The 22,652-nt window shown below is 41.1% G+C and overlaps 1 protein-coding gene across 2 annotated transcripts; it reads left to right on the forward strand.

Annotated features, from left to right (window-relative positions):
* The first annotated feature begins 4,528 nt into the window (after positions 1-4,528).
* LOC143544516 (protein NPGR2-like) lies at positions 4,529-8,932 on the forward strand. Of its 2 annotated transcripts, XM_077036611.1 has the most exons (5): positions 4,529-4,706; positions 5,129-5,396; positions 6,288-7,778; positions 8,103-8,256; positions 8,404-8,932. In XM_077036611.1, exons 2-5 carry the CDS (start codon positions 5,151-5,153, stop codon positions 8,718-8,720), a joined length of 2,208 nt encoding a protein of 735 aa, XP_076892726.1. In that variant the 5' UTR covers positions 4,529-4,706; positions 5,129-5,150; the 3' UTR covers positions 8,721-8,932. The 2 variants fall into 2 exon arrangements, with proteins under 2 accessions (XP_076892726.1, XP_076892731.1); XM_077036616.1 differs by lacking the exon at positions 4,529-4,706 and having other exon boundaries at positions 5,038-5,396.
* The last annotated feature ends 13,720 nt before the right edge of the window (positions 8,933-22,652 follow it).

Here is a 22,652-nt window from a genome sequence, read left to right on the forward strand (position 1 = left end):
ACCATCTTACCCTATTGGACTCGCCCGGTCAACTCAACCAATCTAGTTGGTTTGCTATTTTATGTATAACTTTAATTAGTGATTTAACTTGATATTATTAAAACTAAGCTTGACAAGGGAAAATTCTCAAAATAAGCGTTAATGAATACGTTTTTAAGGTTTTAGGTGTAATTTCCAACAAATTCCCAAAATAAGTATTATAAACTAGTCATGATGAATAGTTTATGATTACACACGAGTAGTTTGTATAACCAATTAAAACTTATCACGTGTCCATAAACTAACCGTAATGACCAGTTTCACTAATCATCTACTCATAACGATTAAATACATTTCAAACCTTGTAATTAACGCCCACGAGTAAATAAGAAATCCTTTAGTCGCAACGAGTAGATTTTAAAACTTTACGAGACACGAGTAGTTTTAAACTAACTACGACGATGTGTTTGTTTACCAAAACATCAAACCGGTTAGTTTTACAAAATACTAACAAGAATGGTTAGTTTAATAGGTCAACTAGTCGTTACGAGTAGATCTTGGTCAATGACTAGTTTACATTCACCATACGAGTATATTATTAGTAATAATTCATCTCGATAAGTTTACTGGTAAACATTACGCATACGAGTAGTTTCCATGTAGTTAACTTGTTGTGACTAGTTTACATTGTTTACATTCCCGATACGAGTATTTTATTAGTAATTAACTCGTCCTTATAAGTTTACCTAATTTACACTACCCATACAAGTAGTTTAAATGTAGTTAACTTGTCGTGACTAACATCATGCTATAAACTAGTCGCGGATATATATTAATTTGTATATTACTAGTTTAGTTTACTAGAATCCCTTACCAGTTAACTCATTTTGTATTCGTTTATTATGTAAACCGACCCGTTTTGTAAACCGAAACCCTCGACATATTCAAAATGATGGTTTTTATGTTACAATATTGTTTTACACTTGTTGGGTCCTGAAAACATCCTTTTCGGGCCTTAAAACGCGTTAAAAACACTTAAAACCAACTCCGGGGGCCAAACTGTCATTTTTGAAAGTTTTAAAAACACTCCATCCTCCACCCCATCGCGCCGCGCGACGGGGGAGCCTTTTACAGTCGCGCGGTGCGAGCTGCTTCAGCTACAGCTACGGGTTGTTGTTGTTTTGTGCTTGTTTTGACCGCTTTTGCATGAAACTTCTTGTGTTTAACACCCATATTTAACCACCAACATTATTCTATATATACACACCCTTTCCCCTTCATTATTCCTTGCTACATCTCCAAAAATTCTCTCAATTCTCCATAGATCCAAGGTTGTTTTATTTATGTGTTCTTGAAGGTTTGACTTCCAAATGTCAAACCAAGTTTAATCTTTCATTCTATTTAGCTTATGTAGTCTTATTAATACTTGTTTATGGTGACACAACATATATATATATATATATATAATACCCACCCCTTGTTACCTTTGGTAGTTACTTCTCCGACTCCGGTTGGTTAAGTTTCGGATCTCGTAAGGCAAGGCTTCATGGAGGACTTTGTGTTCTTGATATATATACACACACATAACTAAGTTTGCACATATTAATCTTGTTTAACTTATGCTCTTTTTAGTTTGTTTGTCATATTTATGAAGTTCCATGGTGGGGGTTTGTAGAGACTAACCTCGGTTTAACCGTAAATAATCCAAACCGTTAACCGAACTTGTTACTAGTTTTGGTAAATAATTGTTTTAAACATGCTTTATGTTAGATTTAAGTTTCTAAACTTCATTTATACAAGTTCTTGGTTATTTGGGCATGTGGAGACCATCAAGGAACGTATTGTGAGATGGAAACCGAACCGATCCGATTTTTACTCGCTTAAGACACACAATTGTGTTTTTAGCTATCAAGACTTGTATATTTTTTTAAAATTAGTTTACAAACTGATTTTAATTATCTTCTAAAGTACTTGGAAATGTTGGATCCAACTTGATCTCATAACATAATTTGGACCGACAAAACCGAACACTCGCTTAACGTGCGTTGTTAGTTCTAAAACAATAGATCTACATACTTTGTTAAGTTTTATAAAGTTTTATTGAGTTATCTCATAACATTCATTATTTTGGAAAGTTGAATTTGGGTTTGACCAATTATCAAGACCCGAACCAACAACCCGAACACTCGTTAAAGACCCATTTAGTATATTTGTCCTAAAGGAACTTGCATTTAGCATTTTCTCACCTTATTACTTAACATAGGTTAAGTAAATATTAAGGTTAGATACTTTAACCCGGTTTCGAGCAAACTTACATTTTTAAAGGGTTTTTATTATAAATTCTTAAATAGTTACATTATAAACCTTGAACTTTAATCGTTTACTTTTTGCAACAATTATTTTATTTAAAGATCTTGAAGACAACCTTTCTTAATCCAAGACTTTCTTTTATTTAGGCTTCATACATTAACTCGTTGTTCTAGCAAATCTTCAAATTACCAACTTTTCAAGTTTATTACTTGAACGTGAGTACTTTCATACCCTGTTTTCCATCTTTTGTTTTGGGGTGACATTTCATACTTATTCAACTAAATGCTTTATACTTGAATCTTAACCCACAAACGTTGTTGTATACTTTACTTAAATAATTGCTCGATTTGGTGTTCTATGATTATATGCCTATGTGTTTATCGCTTTCGGTTGGTGGAACTATAAAATCCTAGACTATTTGGCATCCCCTTGTAGCAAGGTGTCGTTAACGTAATGCAATTAACGATAACTATAAAATCCTAAACTTTTTGGCATCCCCTCATAGCTAGGTGTCGCTAACGTAATTCTATTAGCGATATCTATTTATCCAAGTTATTGCTTTTATATATCGTTTCGTATACAAGTTTTGTGGCTTTTCTTACTATATACTTATATGCTCAAACTTATGAATTGTTCACCAACCTTTATGTTGACAAACTTTACTTTATGAAATGTTACCGGTTTGACTTTTGTTGAATCGAGGACTTGACAAAAAACGTTATCAAGACTATTAGGATTTTAGTAAAACGAACAATATAATTGTTACTTGTATTCAATTCGTTTGTATGAACGAGATGTGTTGTTTATTGATTTATGAAATAAAATGAGTTGATTAAATATTGTCACTTTAAATAGTATCTTGTGTATTTGTCCAATCATGTTGCATCCCGGCATGTTCCGCCGCCTTTGGTCGGGGTGTGACAGATTGGTATCAGAGCCACAAGACTATAAGATAGGTGGTTAGACGTAACGACCTAGTATAGTCTTTGTTTTAGGGTCCTTATACGTGTTGCTTATACATGTTTACCCTACTTGATTGTTTAATACACTTGTTTATTTATATACTTATTTATTTCATCAAATTGTATATATACACAAACACTCGAAACATACTAAGGTATCCTTACCTTCCTTTGATAAATTTTATATATATACACATACAGTAGAAACTCTATAAAATAATACACTTGGGACCACCAAAATTTATTAAATAAAAGAGTTATGAATTAATCGATAAATTAATAATTATTAATTTATATATTAATTAATATTTTATTAATTTATAGTAGAATACTTCTTTTACAAACACCTTTCCAGCTCCACTTAATTATTGTTTACAATGCATGTATCAAATGAACGGCTCAATTTGAAAGAAACCTTCAATCTCCCATCTTATTAAGGAAAATTAGAGACGAGATTCAAGGGGAAATTGATTTCAACAAAAAACAAAAGACAACTGAGTCATTTTTCAAGAAATCTTCATAAATCATTCATGTAATATGCTATATATAAGGAATTATTAATTTATATTTTATATGAGGTCTAAAGAAATTATCAAAAATGTATTATCTTATAAGTTTAGCGAATTATTAATTTAGCACCCTATCCCCGAGTCGGGACCGGCAAAAAATATTATCTTAGAGAGTTTATTAAATAATCGAGTATTAATTTATCGAGTTTCTACTGTACATGCATTTTCATAATAATCTAAGGTATCCTTACCTTACTTTTGTTTAATTTTATATATATACATGCACTTTCATGAAAATGTAAGGTATCCTTATCTTACCGCGAAAACATTAGTTTTTATTATGTTTTATGGATCACAAACTTAACTTGGGTCCCGTTGTTTCAAATCTCCTTAAATATGGTCTTATATGAAATGACCACTTTAATTCGTATTATTTGTCAACTATAAGAATAAAAATGACACATTACTTTTTTAGGAGACTTGATCATAACTAGGTAATTAAACAGCAAACAACTATTTATGATTCTAAATCATGTTAAACCATGTCCATTGCCAAAAATACACATGCATTCAATTAACTTCCAGTCCCAAAAACACACACATTCAGTTAACTTGAGAGACAAAAGAACAACTTTAACTATTTAATATACATTAAACAATAGGTAATGACATGGGAGAAAGAGCTTATTCAAAAAAGTCATACTAAAAAAGTCTTCCCTCCATTCACATTCACACTCACATTTACTCCCCAATTCCCATCCCTTTCACTTTCACATTCCATACTCATTATCACCAACCCAAACACAGGGATTTCAATTCCATCAAACAACAAGCTTGGATTCTCTTAACAACCAAAAAGCCCAAATCTTTGTATTATTGTTGGATGATTCCAAATCAAATGGGTAGTGTTTGGTTTCTTGTCTTGTGGGATCTTCTGATAAAAAAGGTTCCTTTTTTTTCAATTTCTACTGTTTCTTTTACCAGCTTTCTTCGTATTACTTATTAGTCTTTTACACCTCAATTTACGTTACCTTTTTTTTTTTGCTTTATGAGCTTTGATTTACTGCCACGTATGATTTGAGTAACAAAAGCTTGACTTTTTGTAAAAGGGATTTGTGGGTTTTTGTTAAATAATGAATCTTGATGGATAATTGAGCTAAAACATTTGTGGGTTTTTGTTAAAAACTGAATCTTGATGGATAATTGAGCTCAAATAAATCATGAGTTTTTAAAAAAAAATATTGAATCTTGATGGATAAATGATCTCAAGATTTGTGGGTTTTTGTTAAAAAAATGAATCTTGATCACCATTAGAGTGGGTGTTTGAGTTTGATTAGATTGACAATTTGGGTTTGTTTTTTTCTAAAGATTGCAGATGTGAAGGTGGGAAATGAAAATTAAAGAGTGGATTGATAGATACAGAATTAGATTGAAGAAGATGATGATGAAATGCTTTCATTCTGGGGAGCAATTGGAGAGAAAGGAGATGAATGCTTCATCGGAATCTTTAGCTACTCGGGATTTTTCAGCCAGCGGGTATTCGTCTAGGCCCGGTGAAGCTGATCCTAAGTTGGATAATAGTAATATTGAAGAAGCTGAATCTTCTCTTCGTGAGAGCGGGTTTCTTAATTATGAGGTAAAGTCTGCGAATGTTGGTTCTATATTAGTTTGGATAACGTTGTGTGAAACATGCCTGACTTAGAGTTGCAATAATATTTGATTGTGAGTTTTAGTTCGGGGTGGCAATTGTGTCGGGTTGTAATTGATGGACCCGAAAATTGTTGATGGGTCAAAACGGCTTAATGGGTCAACTTTAAATTTGTTTATATATGATTATTGTGACTAAGAGTTGCAATAATCGTTTTTTAACGTTTGAACAAACGTTGTGTCGGATTGTTAGTTTTAGTTAGGGATGGCAATCGTGTCAGGCTGGCTGGTTGAAATTGATGAAATAAACATGACCCATATTATTATTCATGTCAATTGTCAAAGGTACGACCTGGACTTACTTGAAATTACAAGATCCATGATCCGTGTAACCTTTTCATCTAAATGGCTAATGGATCAAAACGGCTTAACGGGCCAATGGGTCATCCTGTTTAAAATTCAACCGGTCTAAAACTAAATTCAACTTTTACTAAGTGTAAAACTTTAAATAGGGGAAAATGAGATTCTGAAAGACCCGTTTATGAAATAAAGGGGTTAGATAGGTCAACCTGAACACAGACTGTTTTTGCAAACAGGCTAGACGGGCCAACCCAAAATCTGATTATGTTACGGGCGGTCTAAGGAATTTACTACACCTATTTTAAGTTTACTTCAGGTGCAACAAAACTTATTAAAGATAAAGTTTTAAACTTTTACTCATATTTCACAATATTTCTATCCTTTATTCACAAAAATGTACCTTTTTGAGTTTATTTTCACTAGTTTTTCATTAATCATAAACATTTTCCAAACTCTAAAACATTTAATTACAAGATTATTAATACTTCAACATGATCTGATGTATCTTTGCAACTTACAGGAAGCAAGAGCGTTATTAGGCCGATTAGAGTACCAAAAAGGAAACGTAGAGGCAGCCCTTCATGTATTTGAAGGAATCGACATCCCCGCCATTATTCCCAAAATCAAAAACTCACTTGTCAAAAGATCTGAACCACCAAGACGCCATTCACTAACCGATAACGCCCCACAAATGTCGGTTCATGCTATTAGCCTACTATTTGAAGCCCTTTTCCTCAAATCTAAATCACTTCAAGCTCTTGGACGGTTTAAAGAAGCTGCAGAATCATGCAGAATAATATTAGAAACAATCGAATCTGCATTACCTGACGGGTTTCTTGATTTTGCATCTTATTTTAAACTTCAAGAAACCGTTAACAAATCGGTCGAGCTGTTACCTGAACTCTGGAAACTAGCTTCTGACCCTCAATCAGCAATCTTGTCATACAGGCAAGCCCTGCTTTACCAATGGAATCTTGATCGTAACACGCGAATGAATATTGAAAAAGAGTTTGCTATATTTCTGCTATACAGCGGTTGCGATGCAAGCCCTCCAAATTTGAAGTCTCAAATGGAAAGTTCTTATGCACCCAAGAATAATCTAGAAGAAGCTATTCTTTTGCTACTGATTCTGTTGAGAAAGATGGTTATTGGTGTAATCGAGTGGGACCCGTCAATCTTTTATCATCTTTTGTTTGCCTTATCGATTTCGTGTGAGTTAACGTCACTTGCGCATCAGATTGAAGAATTCCCACCTGGGATTCTTGAAAGGAAAGAAAAGATCAACACTTTAGCATTTTGTTATTATGGGGAAGGTGAAAAGGTTGTATCTTTGAATCTTTTAAGAAGTTTGTTTAATGATAATAGTAATAAAGAGAAAGAAAGCCAACAAAGTTATGATTTTGAGATGTTACTTGCTTCCAAGATTTGTTGTGAAGGTGTATTGGAATCTGATTCCATTGAAGAAGGAATTGAATACCTTCATAAGCTAATCACAAATTTCAAAGGAAACTGTGAGGAAATGATTAACGTTGCTAATTACCAACTCGGAATCTTACTTTCTGCAAAATCAAGAACGGTTAGTTTGGATTCTGAGAGGGTATCAACACAAATGGAAGCTTTAACTGCACTTGAATCTGCACACAAAATGATGAAAAATGATGCTGATGTTTTGTTTAATCTTAGTCTTGAATATGCAGAAAATAGGAAGTTGGATATTGCTCTTTATTATGCTAAACAGCTTGTGAAAGTTGAGGCTGGTGCTAATGTAAAGGGATGGATTCTTTTAGCGCGTATATTATCCGCTCAGAAACAATATTCTGATGCATTAAATATAATTGATGCGGCTTTAGATGAAACCGGAAAGTGGGATCATGGTGAACTTTTAAAAACAAAAGCAAAGTTACATATTGCACAAGGTGATTTGAATAATGGTATTGAGCCGTATACGCGTCTTCTTGCGGTTCTTCAAGTTCAAAACAAGAGTTTTGGTCTTCATAAAAAACTATCAAAGGTAGTTCAAATTAATTATGGGAGAAATTCATATATCCTGTCAAAACTTGGTATAATATCCATATTTTCCTGGCAAGAAATCTTAGTATCAGATATATTCCCATTTTCAAATTATGACATTTATACCCTTTCCATAAAACTTGCATCAAGATATGCGAATTTGGAGTATAATGAAATGGGTTATATTACTTTTTTTATCGAGTATATATGATATTGTGTAAATTTTCAGAGGCATATATGAAATCGCCCCTAAATTTATTTTCTTGTTTTATTTTCAATAATGTGGTTAACTAAATCAAGATTCCGATTTTACCGTTAGTTTCAGAAGAATAGCATAAAAGAACGAGGGCTAGAATTGGAAACATGGCACGATCTTGCAAACTTGTACACTAGTTTATCACAATGGCGCGATGCTGAGGTGTGCTTACTAAAATCTAAGGCCATCGATCCTCACTCGGCTTCAAGGTGGCATGCAACAGGTACAGATAACCTGATTCATCCAAACACTATTTAGCATCATACAATCACTTTGAAAACTCACATCCAACCCCTATTTGAAATCTTGAATCAAAATTTGCAACTTTCTTTATGTAAATCACACGGAACTCATTCTTTGAACATTGCAGGCTTACTCCATCAAGCCAAAGGTCAAAGGGAAGAAGCGTTAACTTGTTTTGAGAAGGCGTTAGATGTTGACCCAAACCATGTTCCTAGTTTGATATCAACTGCCATTGTGCTTAGAGAACTCAATAATCGGTCACTTGCGGTTGCTAAAAGCTTTCTAACTGATGCGTTAAAGCTCGACAGGACAAACCCGCGTGCATGGTTCAATCTTGGTCTGGTTCATAAGGCTGAGCATGGTTCATCGGCTCTAGAAGCCGCTGAATGTTTTGAGGCTGCAATCATGCTTGAAGAGTCTGAACCAGTTGAACCTTTCAGATGAATCATGGTTTAGACTTTATAGAGTCCAAATGCCAACTACATTGGTCAATGGTTTAACTTTTTGTTTCATGATAAGAGATAGTTTGTTTAGTTTGTGATGTAATAGGTATACCAAGAAAAGGCTTGCCACTAGTGTGAATGATAGTGTTTATTATATTTTTAATATTTGTATATGTATATTAAGTTAATGATTAATCTACTTGGTCTTTGTCAGGGATTCAAGCTATGTTTTGAAAGCAGGATATATTTGTTTCTTGAAGTTGTAATAATCACTTTTTGATTATTAAAGAACATAACACGTAACATATGTTACTGAAAAAAGACACGTCATGTGAAACTAGATTAAAAGTCTCCTAAATGAAATTAATTGTGTTGGGTTGATGATCAATGAACCTAACATAATCCATATATTTATTAGTGCCAAAGACAAAAACTCTAAACTGGGCATGTTCAAAATCGTATAACCTGAACACAACCGTTTTTAACTCATTCATTTAAAAGAGTCAAATGTGTTCACATGTTTTATACAGGTTGCAAATGTGTTAAAAACATGTAACTGGATTGGTGGGTCGGCCTAATTTATCAAACATGTTAACAGTTGGACAGGCCACTCTAAACACGAGCTGTCTATAAACCAGCTAGATATAACAACCTAAAACCTGATTATCTTTATGTCATGTTCAAAGTGGGATTCAAACTGTTTTAAAAAATCACCCCAAGATATAATTTCATCCCATAAATCATATCTTAGAAACCATGTAAAGATAATTTTATCCAATTTGCACATTCAGTAAATAGTAAACTTGATTTTTATCAAAATAGAAAATCCGAGTAACAATTTTAAGAAGAACAAAACTACATTATGCAAGGAAATCAAACTACTTATTTCTTGCTAAGATCAATTCCAGCTTTCTTTGCAACAGCATCTAGCCCGTTTTTCTCGATAGTTTTTAACGCTTTGGTTGATAAACGCAGCTTCACATAGCGTTTTCCGGCCTCCCACCATATTCTCTTGTACTGCAGATTCACAAACTGCAACTTCTTTGTCTTGTGGTTTGAGTGAGACACAAGGTTCTTCGTGTTTGACTTCTTTCCCGTGAACGGACAGATTCTACCTGAAATTTAACCATTTTTCCAACAACATATTATCAACTGAAAGAAATTTCACATAATCAGAACAGTTTTCACTATACGCAGACACTAATAATTTATTACAGATAAAAATGTGCGCAAGAACAGCCACATTAACAGTCATCTGAATAAAATCAGATCAACTTAGAGCGCACTTCAACATGGGGGCTGTAAACGAGGCGAGCAGAGCCAAGTCAGGTTGGGTTTGGGCTTGGCTCATTTACTGAACGAAGCCAAGCCAGCTTGTATATATTCACAAGTTGAAATGTTGAACTCGGCTTGTAAAAAGCTCAAGCAACCTCGTCTATTGTTTAAAAAAGTTAAATTTTATCTTTTTACACGTACTGATGTATATAAAAATAAATATAAAAAAAATATTATTTCAACATATACATAATGCATAATTAATAAACTACAAAATTTATAATTTACAAATATTAAACCTTGGATTAAAATTTATATATATTAAAATTTAGGCTTTAACTTAAGTGAGCCAGCTAAACGAGCCGGCGAGCTGAGATTACCAATATCGGCTCGTTTACAACCCAGGCGGCTCAGCTCTCTTACAAACGAGCTGATTTCAAGCAAGCCACCAGCTGCTATCTTTTTAAACAGCCATAATTATGGGTGCAAACGAGCCAAGCTGCTTGCGAGCTACTCGAGATCCGATCGATAAGGCTTGTTTAGTTATCAAGCCCAAGATCGAGCCTTGTATGGGAAGATTGTTTTGGGTCGTCGAGCCGCCTAATGTATTTTTAAGTTTGAACTCTTTTGGACTTGAATGTATTCATTTCACAGTACACAGCTGGCTAGAGCCAAGGTTTGGCCCGTTAAGGTCCTGCACTCGAGCTCGAAGGCTCATTATGGTGTTTCATAAAAACAATTAGATTAAAATGCAAATTAATAATAAACGAGTCGAGCTCGGGGTTCCAGATAATCATAATAGGAAATCCTAATAACTGATTAAGCCAGCCAAGATTCCAATAAGCACACATCCAAACATGTAGTCACAATAATAACCATGAATAAATAAAGAAAGGTTGAAGTTTTACGAGCAAGGGGTTGAATAGGGAGCTTGATTGTGGTAGAAGACATGTTGTTGTTAGTGGGTTGATGGTCGAAAGAAGATATCTTGAGGCCGCTCAATTGGGAAGTAACAAACCCTAGCTCTTTTGAACCGGACTTCAAACACTTCAACATTAGTCCCGACGACGCTGTAATTAGTGCCATTCTTCTTACCTTATCTTCCTTCTTCAGAGCTCAGCTGGATATATGGATAATAATAATAATAATAGCAACGGAAGGGGAGACCCTATCTTATTATTATTATTATTATCTTCCCCCCAAATTGTTACAATTTATTTTTACATCTTATCCCCCGTCAAAATATAAGAAAACACTTTGTTTTGTTTGTTTTTTAAAAAGTAAAATGTCTATAGTTTACGAATTATATAGTAAATGAGTTGTTGGTTATTAACATACTATTACAGGTATTTTTACTTTAATGTTTAAAAATACCAAGCTAAAGGAATTTAATATAAGTAAAAGGATTTTATGAGCAAATACAAAAGTAGGTTGGTTTTTTGCGGTATTTGCCATTATTTTTATTATTTTTGTATATAGTAATAACTATTGTGTACTCTATTTAGTTTATTAAACATAGATATATAACCGGTAAATTTGTTTAGGCTCACAAGCCTATTTGTGCTTGATAAGTAAATTTGATCTAGACTTGTTTATTATATGAGTTTATTTTTAGGCTCGATTAAAGCCTTTAGCAAAATGATCTAACCTCACGAGCAACTTGTTTCATTTACGACATCGTTTTTACTTATTTCTAGCAAGCTTGTCATTTCATGTTTTCAAGACTACATAGGCTTATAAAAATCCCCGTGGTCGGCTACATATAAGCATTTTGAAAAATAGTTATATAATGGTTAAACAATGATATTGAGTTAAATATACTAACACCCTGTTTTAGGGAAGAAAAATAAAGATTTTGAAGTTAATTACTTTCTCGTAGTATGTTAACTGATGTTATTGCTATGCATAATGAGATTTAAAAAGGCTCCGTATGGTCATAGAACGTTGAGGGGCCAAAAATGCTAAAACTGTATAGATCTAAGTCCAGACTCTAGAGATCAAATCGTCATTTTATAAAACTCTACCATACAGGCTGTATGACGGCTATTTCGCAAATAACGTTGTTTCAATCTTTCACTCATGGTTTTAATGCGGCTCTTCATTTGCTAGTCATTTGTCATAACTCTCACATGTTAAAAAGAGAAAATATAAAGAGAACGTGGAAACCCATTTCAAGATTAATGCCCTTTAAGTGAGAACCTCTCTTAGTTTACCTTGGTGAAGAGGTAGGTCCCAGCAGAACCCAGTTGGACCCGCAAGACTCACCTTGAACAGGGACGTCTGCGCAATGACCAACTGCTCCAGCAGGACCCACCATGCTCAAAGAACCTTACGCGCAGTACGCCAGCTGTACCCGCAGGGAAAGCCTCCCAATTGTGAAGTACCCCGCCTGTTCCCGCAGCTGCGGATACAAGCCATCAGGGAAGGCTACCCGCACTAACAGCAAGGCTACACGCACAAGGCATTCGTTCAGTAGTCACATGAAGGAATGAGCAAGGCGGGAATACTCCCGCCTAAATGAGCCAGCCCGTATGCTTCTGGAAGGTCTTTCGTATTATACCTACTAAGGTATGGGCGGAACAGACAATTTGACCAGAGCAGCCCATGAACTAATCACAGGGTGACAGCTCACCGACAACAATACGAGGAGGAGCACCCTCTAGTACTGTTTGTCACTATTAGCCGCTGCCTACTCACCAACCCTTACGATGGGACGTGCGCAGCCTACAGTTGGTGGAACAGTGCGTAGCCGGCAGTAAAGGAACAGTATACAGCCGACCTTATTACTGTTGGCCGTAACCTATCCACCAACCAGCATGGCCTGTGCGTAGTCTACTATTGGTAGAACAGGAATACTATTCAGCCGGCTGTACCTGCTTGGAAACCTACCTTCGGCTATAAATACTCCAACACCTTGGAATGGTAAGGACATCATCTGATATCTCAATCTTATCTAGCAATCTCTTAATATACACTTATATTCAGAGCAATCTAGTCTGATTCTCACGCCGGAGGGTGGTCACAAGGAGGAACCCCCCCTTCTCAGTGACGAGCTTACGGTGTCTGTTTTGCAGGTCCATTGAAGAACAACTCTCTGCTAGACCTCATCCTCGTGGGAAACATTACTTAACCCCCAGATTATCTATAATTTGTCCAGGGTTCACTTAGTGTTTCTTCATTGGCGCCATCCGTGCATAAAAGCTAGAACTAATTTAGTTTTTTCAAAATTTCTGAAGAAATGGTTAACGTTACTCCGGTCCCAAGGCCAGTAACCGACCAAGAAACCCCGGTAACCACAACCCCAGCAACTGGGGGGAACACCGGCGGTTATACAAATCTTACGAACACTACCCCGACTACCCAAGCCGGGGCAAGTGCAGTAAATATTCCACTGGGGTTCACTGATGCCCAGTTGGAAAAACGAACGAGGGCCCCTCGCCAAACACTAGATCAAGTAAATGCGTGGGCCGAAGCACGTCAAAGAGAGTTTCAAGCTGAATTGGATGAACGCTTGCGTTCAGTTCAACAGGCTGACGAATTCGGCAGTACTCGCCAACAGCTCAATATGAACAGCGAGTGCGAGTACTCAGACGAGGAGAGAGAATAATCCGATACCGACGCAAACCCTCGCCATAAGGCGAAAGGGAAGCGTAAGGAAATGGACTTCCAGCCAAAAAGGAGCTTTGGGGAAGCTTTTAAACCAACAAATGCGGAGAGAAACCCGCGTGACTTCTCAAAAACCTTTAGGCCAACTGCTACAAATGCAGGAAAGTCAAAGTTCGCAAGGGACATTGCGGAAGCAATCGCCCCGAGAAGTGCCAAGCAAATGTCAAACATTGGCACTTATGATGGTCTATCCGACCCAGACGACCACTTGAACAGATTCATTGCGGGGGCAACCGTCAGTAACTGGACGGAACCCACGTGGTGTTATATGTTCCAGATGACTCTGGTTGGAGCGGCCAGGGCATGGTTCGATCGTTTACCGGTCCACCACATATATGACTGGGCGGACTTTCAGAACAAGTTCAGCCAGCACTTCAGCCAACAGAGGAAATACACTGAGGAACAGTGGACGATCCTCAACTGCGTTAGAGAGGAGGATGAATCTTTATTAGACTTCATCACCCGCTTCAACTCCAAAAAGCTAAGTCTCGGCAACGTAAGTGAAGATCTTGTTCGCGCCGCTTTCATCCAAGGCGCCGAATACCCGGAGCTTATCCGCACATTGACGGGTAAGGATGGCATGCCATCAACATGGGATGCCATCATGACGGCGGCCAAGCGCTTTGCCGAGACGGAGAAGCAACTGGGAAGGGATCTTCCCCAGAGTACACACCTCTACACGCAGAGGACAAGAGAGAACAATGTCCGGATCGCCAGGCAGAACAAAAAGAGGAAGCTAGGTATCTGGCAGTCAAGGGTAAACTTTCACACCTCATCCAGCTCTCACCCTCTTGTTGGCGGAAGAAATCACACACACCCTTCAAGCCAAAAGCACCGGTGGACGCCACTCACCAAAAGCGTCACGGAGATATTTGCCACTGAAAAGCTACCGTGGCCAAAAGCTCCAGTGATCCGGCACCGACCTAATGAGGATCAGAGCAAATCCTGTGACTTCCACGGGACAAAAGGTCATGGTACGGAAGAGTGTACATCCTTGAAGGATATTGTTGAAGCATTCGTCAAGGATGGAAGACTGGCACACCTGGTGGCATCAATCAAGAAGGGAGGACGGAAAGACAACCGGTACCGAGGCAACGGACGAAAGCCCGTTGACATCAGCATCAACATGGTTCATGGTAACATCAGAGGAAGAAAAAGGCGAACGCCAGAACCGTGTGCGTGGAAGGAAGCTGAGGTGCGCTTCCCGCGAGTGCCAGGAGGACCGAGCAAAGAAGGCCCTATCGTCATCAAAAGCCAGCTGGGGCACTACATCACTTCTCGCACTCTTGCTGACAACGGCGCCTCGTCAACGGTGATGTACAGGCAGTTCTTCGACAAGCTAGATGACGAAGACAAGGAACGCCTGGAAACGATCTGCGCCTCGATGGAAGGGTTTGACGGCAGCACAAACACCCCCCTGGGTATCCTATCTTTCCCCGTCACTCTTACAGATGGGAAACACTCCCGCACAGAAGATGTGGACTTTGTCGTGATGAGGAAGTCACACCACACATACGACATTCTCTTCGGGAGAGACGGGATGGCAAGATTCAACGCCGTGGTATCCTCAGTCCACGGCATGATGGGATGGCCAACAGCTGAGGGTGTAGCGATGATCACCGGCATTCCCCAGGTATGCATCGCATCTGTCTCATCTAAACCCAAACCAAAGATGGCTAAACCAACCATCACCGAACCAGAAAGATGGGCCTTCAACGGCAAGTACCCGGACCAGGCCGTCTCCATTGGCCCAACAATTGTTGATCCCACACGCACCTTACTTAAGCGCTTATTACAAAGGAACGCTGACATCTTCGCGTGGACACCAGCTGACATGACTGGTGTACCCCGGAGTAAGGCAGAGCATAAGCTCAAATGCGATCCGGCTGTCACGCCGATCGTACAAAAGCGCAGAGTAATGGGGCCGGAACAAACTAACGCGTGTAGAACCCAAGTCAAGGAACTCCTTGACGCAGGCATCGTACGCGTTAGTAGATATCAAACTTGGGTTGCAAATCCCGTTATGGTACCGAAGAATAACAAACAATGGCGCATGTGCATAGATTTCAAAGACTTGAACAAAGCATGCCCCAAAGATTGTTATCCGTTACCTGAAATTGATCTTAAGGTGGACTCGTTGGCACCATTCCGCCTTAAATGCTTCCTGGACGCGTATAAGGGGTACCATCAGATCCACATGGCCGTTGATGATCAGGACAAAACCGCTTTTCGGACGCCCGATGGCACATTTTGTTACCAAATGATGCCATTCGGACTTAAGAATGCCGGGTCCACATACCAACGCCTGATGGACAACCAGTTTCATACCCAAATTGGGAGGAACTTGGAAGTATACATGGATGACTTGGTCATCAAAAGCCCTGACCCAGAAGCGATGTTGAAAGACATCGAAGAAACTTTCAACACGCTCAGGAAGATAAACATGAAGCTCAACCCGAGCAAGTGTGCCTTTGGAATGGAAGAAGGGAAGTTCTTGGGGGTCATCGTCACTAGAGATGGCTTCAGAGCGAACCCTGAAAAGGTCGAAGCCATTATCAAAATGGAATCACCTACTACCATCAAACAGGCTCAGACACTGAATGGACGACTAGTGGCACTTAATCGCTTTTTGGCAAACCACGCGGATAGGTCGTTTCCCTTCGTGTCAACGTTGAGAAACTGTTTGAAGAAAACGCACTTCCGCTGGACACCAGAAGCGGAAGCAGCTTTTCAGGAGATTCGGTCACGCTTGATCGAACTCCCAACACTCACAGCACCAGAAGCAGGAGAGGAGTTAATCCTATACCTTTCCGCAACTGATAGAGCAACCGGGGCAGTCCTGCTAGTAGAGCGAAAAGGCATCCAGATGCCAATCTATTATGTCAGTCGTATCCTAACAGACGTAGAAACCCGGTACTCTACCCTCGAAAAATTAGTCTTAGCACTTATACACGCTTCACGCAGGTTAAGACGATATTTCCAGGGTCACCCAATCACCATTCTCTCCAACTTCAAACTTGCAAACGTTCTAGGCAAACCCGAGTTATCGGGACGCCTAGCCAAATGGGCAATTGAGTTGGGAGAGTACGCGATAAAGTATAAGCCAAGACCAGCCATAAAAGGCCAGGTTCTGGCCGACTTTATTGCAGAAGTGCCTGCATCACGGGAAAAAGAGTGCCAGGAAGAGGCTCAACCCTCTCCAGCACAAGACATCAATGATGTCTGGCGACTCTACACTGATGGGGCAGCCAATAACGAGGGTTCAGGCGCAGGGCTAAAGCTAACCAACCCAGCGGGCCAAGAATACACTTACGCTATTCGACTGGATTTTCCAAGTACGAATAACGAAGCCGAGTATGAGGCATTCTTGGCTGGGCTGAGAATTGCGCGTAAGATGGGAGTGAAAAACTTGGAAGCCCACGTGGACTCCATGTTAGTAGCCAATCAAATCAACGGGGCATACACGGCCGTGAACGACACAATGGCCCTGTACCTCGCACAAGCAAAATCCCTTATGCGCGATTTCAATGACTGCAAAGTCATACACGTCAAGCGAAGTGAAAACAAATCTGCGGATGCGTTAAGCAAGCTTGCATCATTAGCCTTCACCCACTTAGGAAAGGATATCCGCATTGAACTCCTCGAGACACCTTCAGTCCCGCACAAGGAAATTTGTGTCATCCAAACCGGCACGGAAACGTGGATGACACCAATAATAAAATACCTTGCGGCAGGTACACTACCGGAGTCCAAAACACAAGCAAGAAAACTACGCTGTAAAGCACTGAATTATCAACTGATCGATGACATCCTTTACAGACGTAACTTTCTTGGCCCACTCTTAAGATGCGTGGACAACCAAGATGCTGACTACCTCCTAAGGGAAGTACACGAAGGCATCTGTGGAGTACACGCAGGTCCCCGCGCTGTTGTAGCTAAGCTAAACAACGCGGGATACTTTTGGCCGGGGATGCATACGGATGCACTGGCATACATCAGAAAATGCAGGTCTTGCCAGCTTTACGCACCGAACACGCACCGCCCGAAGAATGAACTTGTTCCAGTCACTTCTTCATGGCCATTTCAGAAGTGGGCCATCGATGTGACAGGCCCATTTCCTACAGCAGCAGGAAATGTTCAGTTCCTAGTGGTAGCCATCGACTACTTCACCAAGTGGATAGAAGCAAAACCTTTAGCCCAAACAACCGCGAAACATATCAAAAAATTTATTTGGGAATTTATTATTTGTCGTGTTGGACTTCCACAGAATTTGGTGAGCGATAACGGCACCAACTTTGCTGACAAGAAGCTACAACAGTGGCTGAAAGAACTTCAAATCACCCACACCTTTACCTCAGTGGCACACCCGCAAGGTAATGGTGAGGTGGAAAGAGCAAATAAGAGCATCATCGAAGGCATAAAGAAAAGACTCTTGGAACACAGATCCGGCTGGGTGGACGAGCTTCCGCACGTCCTTTGGGCAAACAGAACGCTGAAGAAGGCCAGTACGGGAGAAACCCCGTGCAGTCTCACTTATGGCACTGAAGCCATGGTCCCGGTCGAAATTGGTTTACCCTCACCAAGGGTCTTGATTCAGCCAGAAGACAATGATGCGGAAAGATGGTTGGACCTTATGCTAACCGAGGAACGCAGAGACTTAGCCGCAGTGCGTGAAGAGAACTACAAGCGACAAATGCAAAAGTACTACAACACGCGGGTAAAACTCTGCAACTTCAATATAGGAGACTACATACTGCGTAACAACGAGGCTTCGAACCAAGAACGCCCAGGAAAGCTGGCCCCGGTCTGGGAAGGGCCATACATTATCAAAGAAGTCCTGGGAAAGGGCGCATACCGGCTCGAAAGGCTCGATGGCACTCCCATCCCAAGAACATGGAACGGAGCTCAATTACGCAAATGTTATATGTAGATCAATTCCAAACTTGTAAAGAAAAGGCCTAGAGCCACTTCTAATGGAAATGATTCTCCTTTCACAATGTGTTGATAGCCTTACCTTTATACTTATGAACTTCCCACACTGGTGCCGGTATTCACCGCACAAATGGGGGAAGAAGTAAGTCGTTACGTGTGGAAGGCGGCAAAACCCGCATAAACACAACGCTAAAAATAAGGAAAACCTACACGCAGGTCAGATGTAAGTAAAGTTTAGCCATCCTTGTAAGTGCAAGTGACGGTCTTACCCGCACAATCACGAACAAGGAAGCAAAACTTCAACCTATCATCTACCACGTTCAAAGGTTAACTTATTCTGAACACTTAGAAATTTCAAAAAAAAAAGGATGAGAAAAACCTACACGCAGGTTAGATATGGGTAAAGTTTAGCCATCCTACTAAGTGCAAGTGACGGTCCTACCCGCACAATCACGAAAGAGGAAGCAAAACTTCACACCTATTATCTACCACGTTCAAAGGTTAACTTATCCTCAGAAAAGATGAGGAAAACTTCCACGCAGGTCAGATATAAGTAAAGTTAAGCCATCCTACTAAGTGTAAGTGACGGTCATACCCGCACAATCATGAAAGAGGAAGCAAAACAAACTTATAATTTACCACGTTAAAAAGTTAACTTATCTAAGTACTAAAGAAATTACTAAGTTAGATCAAAACATGCGTAAAATAAACAAGGCAAAGAACAAACACAATCTTTATTTCATCAAATTCAAATATTACAAAGCTATACAAAAGCAAAAATCTACGCTAGTGGTGGAAAGGGATCTTCAGAATCAAGCTTCAGGACCACTTCCACTTGGACCCGCTCCATCAGTAGAGCGTGGTGGTTCAAGAAAAGCTCTAAGGATAGCAAGCCCATCATCAGCAGCAGCGACTTCGTTCACCTTCTCCACCACCGGATGCGGGAAGGCGGCATACTGGTTCACTGCTTGGTCATAAGCAGCTTCAGTATCCACATTATACAAAGGGAAGTTGGAAGGCGGGACGCCTTTCTCAACGAACCCTAGACCAAGCAGGAAGCCGGCCCGTTCCCCATCCTCGTGAGAAGCGTTGAGGGCTGCGCTCATAGCATCGTCGTAAGATGTCTCTGAGAAGACCCGATGCACAACCTACAAGAAAATATACAAGTATCAGAACCCTTTCTATTTACAAAGAAAAGCGTAAAGACATGAAAGCTTACCTGAGACAACGCTTCTCGAAGAAGCCATTCCTTGGCAACCAGAGCTTCTTGGAGGGCAGCTTGAGCTTCGTTACGGGCGCGTTCGGCTTCACTCTTGTTAAGGTTGGCAAGCAACACTTCTTTAGCCGCAGCCTCTTCGACGCCCTTTAGCTTCCGCTCAGTATGGTCAAGCACCCCCCTCTGGTCCAAGATCTCCTGGAGCTTTTTGGCGTCTTCCATCGCCAAGGCATCATGAGCCTGCTGAAGAGCCTCTAATTTGGCTTTAAGCTCTTCATTCTCCACGCGTAGAGGCTCAGCAACAGCTTCAGCCTTGGTGGCCCTCTCGGTTGCGTTCCTCGCAGTTTCCTTAGCCAGCCGAAGCTGTTCATTAACAGCTTGGGCAGCCTTGGAACGGGCCTCGAGTCGAGCCTGAACTTCAACCTCGAGGGCCTTGAAGGCCTTCTCCTTCTCCGCAGCCACTGCGGCAAGTTTTTGGTTCTCCTCCCGGACAGCCCGCGCCTGAGCTACTTCCTTAAGGCGAGCTGCTTTTAACTTGTCGTTTTCACGACAAAGCAGCTCGACGCGCGGCTGCATCCGGGCCAGGAGAACCCGAAGCTCATTGGTTAGCCTACCCTCTTGGTAGCTAGCCATGGCTTCCCCCAACGCACCACTGGGAGCAGCGTGACGAGCCCATTCCACGCACTCCACAGGGGTGCGAAGGGTTGTTCCTCGGCGAATGTTCCATCGTGGAACATACACTTCATTGGAATCCGACACTGCAAAAAACACAAAGCAGTTAGGAAAAGATGATAAAATATATATATATAAAATGGGCCAGAAGAACCCTACGCACCTGTAGGGTCAATAACAGGCCGATAGCCGCCGAACCCATCACCTGAACCCAAAGGAAATCCATCCAAGAGGTCAGGCAGATGGGAAGGTGGCAAAGACTGGCGAAAAGCCCCATGCGTACCTGATGGACCGGCCGTCGTTGCCGATGGCGGAGGCACGGTAGCAGCCGCCGCGGTCGTCGCCGCGGGATCCGCAGCAATAGTAACCGCCGGCTCGGTGAAAGATGCTGTAAAAATAGCACTCACAGCCGGCGGTGACGTCATCTCAGCTGGAACAGTCGGCTCAAAGGAGTGAGCAACTGGACCAGCGGAAGCAGGCGCAGGCGCCTGGGTCGTCGCCTCAGGTAGGCTGACCAAACCTACCGTCATTGGCGGGGAGGTACTACTCGGCGCTCCACCCTGGAATGCGTCAACATCCACGCCTGCGTAAAGAAGAAAAGTGTTAACAGATTAAGCTATGAAGATAAAAGCTAAAGGAAAGTTGTACTTACGGGTTTTCTTGAGCCTAAAGGTACGGAGAGGCGGGGACGGACCCGATGGAGCCGGCCTCTTTGCGCCGGTCACCGTCGTCTTCTTTGGCTCTCCGGAGGTGACAGTCGCAACCTCCGGAGCTGTGGTCTTATCACCACCGGGATTCCCCGCCACCTCTTCGCTCTCGGTCTCCGAATCAGACCGAGGCGCTGGATCGGCAGTGGAGGCCTTCTCCTTCCCCTTCCCGCCGGCAGCCTTCTTCTTCCGCACCAACGGAGGACCATCTGCGGATTCCTCATCAGAACATACGATTAGAGGAATTCCAGCAGAGGTTTCAACATTGAGGGGTCGAGGGTCGAAGAGCGCCTTACCTGGCCGACGGGCGCTAAGGATCTCATGGCCTAGCGGATAGACCTCCACGAACCGATCCGCCGTTTGTTCTAAGATGGGCAACTCATTCTCATCTAGAGCGCGAGTACCCATCCGTGCGGGACCGTCAGCCTCCCGCGGGTTCAGGAGCGACTGCAAGTCGTTCCCCTATGAAATAAACAGGAAAGAAGTTAGAAGAAATTCAAAATCAACAAAAGGAAAAAAGGCATACCGTAAGGAACAGAGTTCAAACCGTATTCGAGGACGATCGGAATCTTGCGCGCATCAGCCTCCTTCCACACCCGGCTCATCCCCAGCATCACTATCCCGGACTCCGCAAACCGGTAAACCGGAGATTGGACCCGAGATATCTTCGCAAACCATTCCGCCTCCTGGTAACTGGAGGCGTGAAGGCTGGGAAGTGCTTGCCCGTTCTTGAATTTCATGGCAATGGGGATGGCGCGAGCAGATATGAAAAAGAACTCCCGCTTCCCCGAGCGAAGACTGCGCTCGGTCGCGCAGATCTTTAAACCCTTAGTCCGGGTTGTCAACGTGTACCACCCCTGGATGCACCTCCAAGTGTAGAAGGTCATCAGGCGGTCAACATAGGGCTCAATGCCCAGTATCCGGCACACCCACTCAAAGTGGCGAATCTTAGCGATCGCCATGGGGTGTAACTCGGTCAAATGAACACCGTGCCTCTCAAGGACACGGTAAACAAACTTTGTCAATGGGAATCTAAGATTCCCATAGACAAAGAATGCAGCATATACCCCGATCTTGCCTCTGGGGGCATCGTACACCGTCTGGTGGGGTTCAGGAAACTCAGGCTCGAGAGACTCGAGCATGAACTTCCTGACGACGTACCGATACAGGTCGCCAGGCAGAGCACACTGGCACTCGCCAGCAGTACTCTTATCATCAGCCGTAGATTCGAGATCACGAGACATCTTGTAAAAGAAGAAGAAAATGATTTCGGGAGAATGCTTGCCTGAAAAGGTTAGTATTCGCCGGAAATCGCAAAAGAAGATGAAGAGAAGAGTGAAAGTGTGGATTACAAAGAACCCTCTCCCCCTTTATATACTAATCGCAATTAATGCGATGAAATTAATGCGGAAGAGAGAGAAAATGAAGGTGCAATGAAACTATGGCACGTGGCAAAAAGCAAGCT

This window comes from Bidens hawaiensis, unplaced genomic scaffold (assembly GCF_021521415.1).
Source record: "Bidens hawaiensis isolate Kalapana, Puna unplaced genomic scaffold, B.hawaiensis_p1.1 tig00000888_1, whole genome shotgun sequence".
Classification (NCBI taxonomy): domain Eukaryota; kingdom Viridiplantae; phylum Streptophyta; class Magnoliopsida; order Asterales; family Asteraceae; genus Bidens; species Bidens hawaiensis.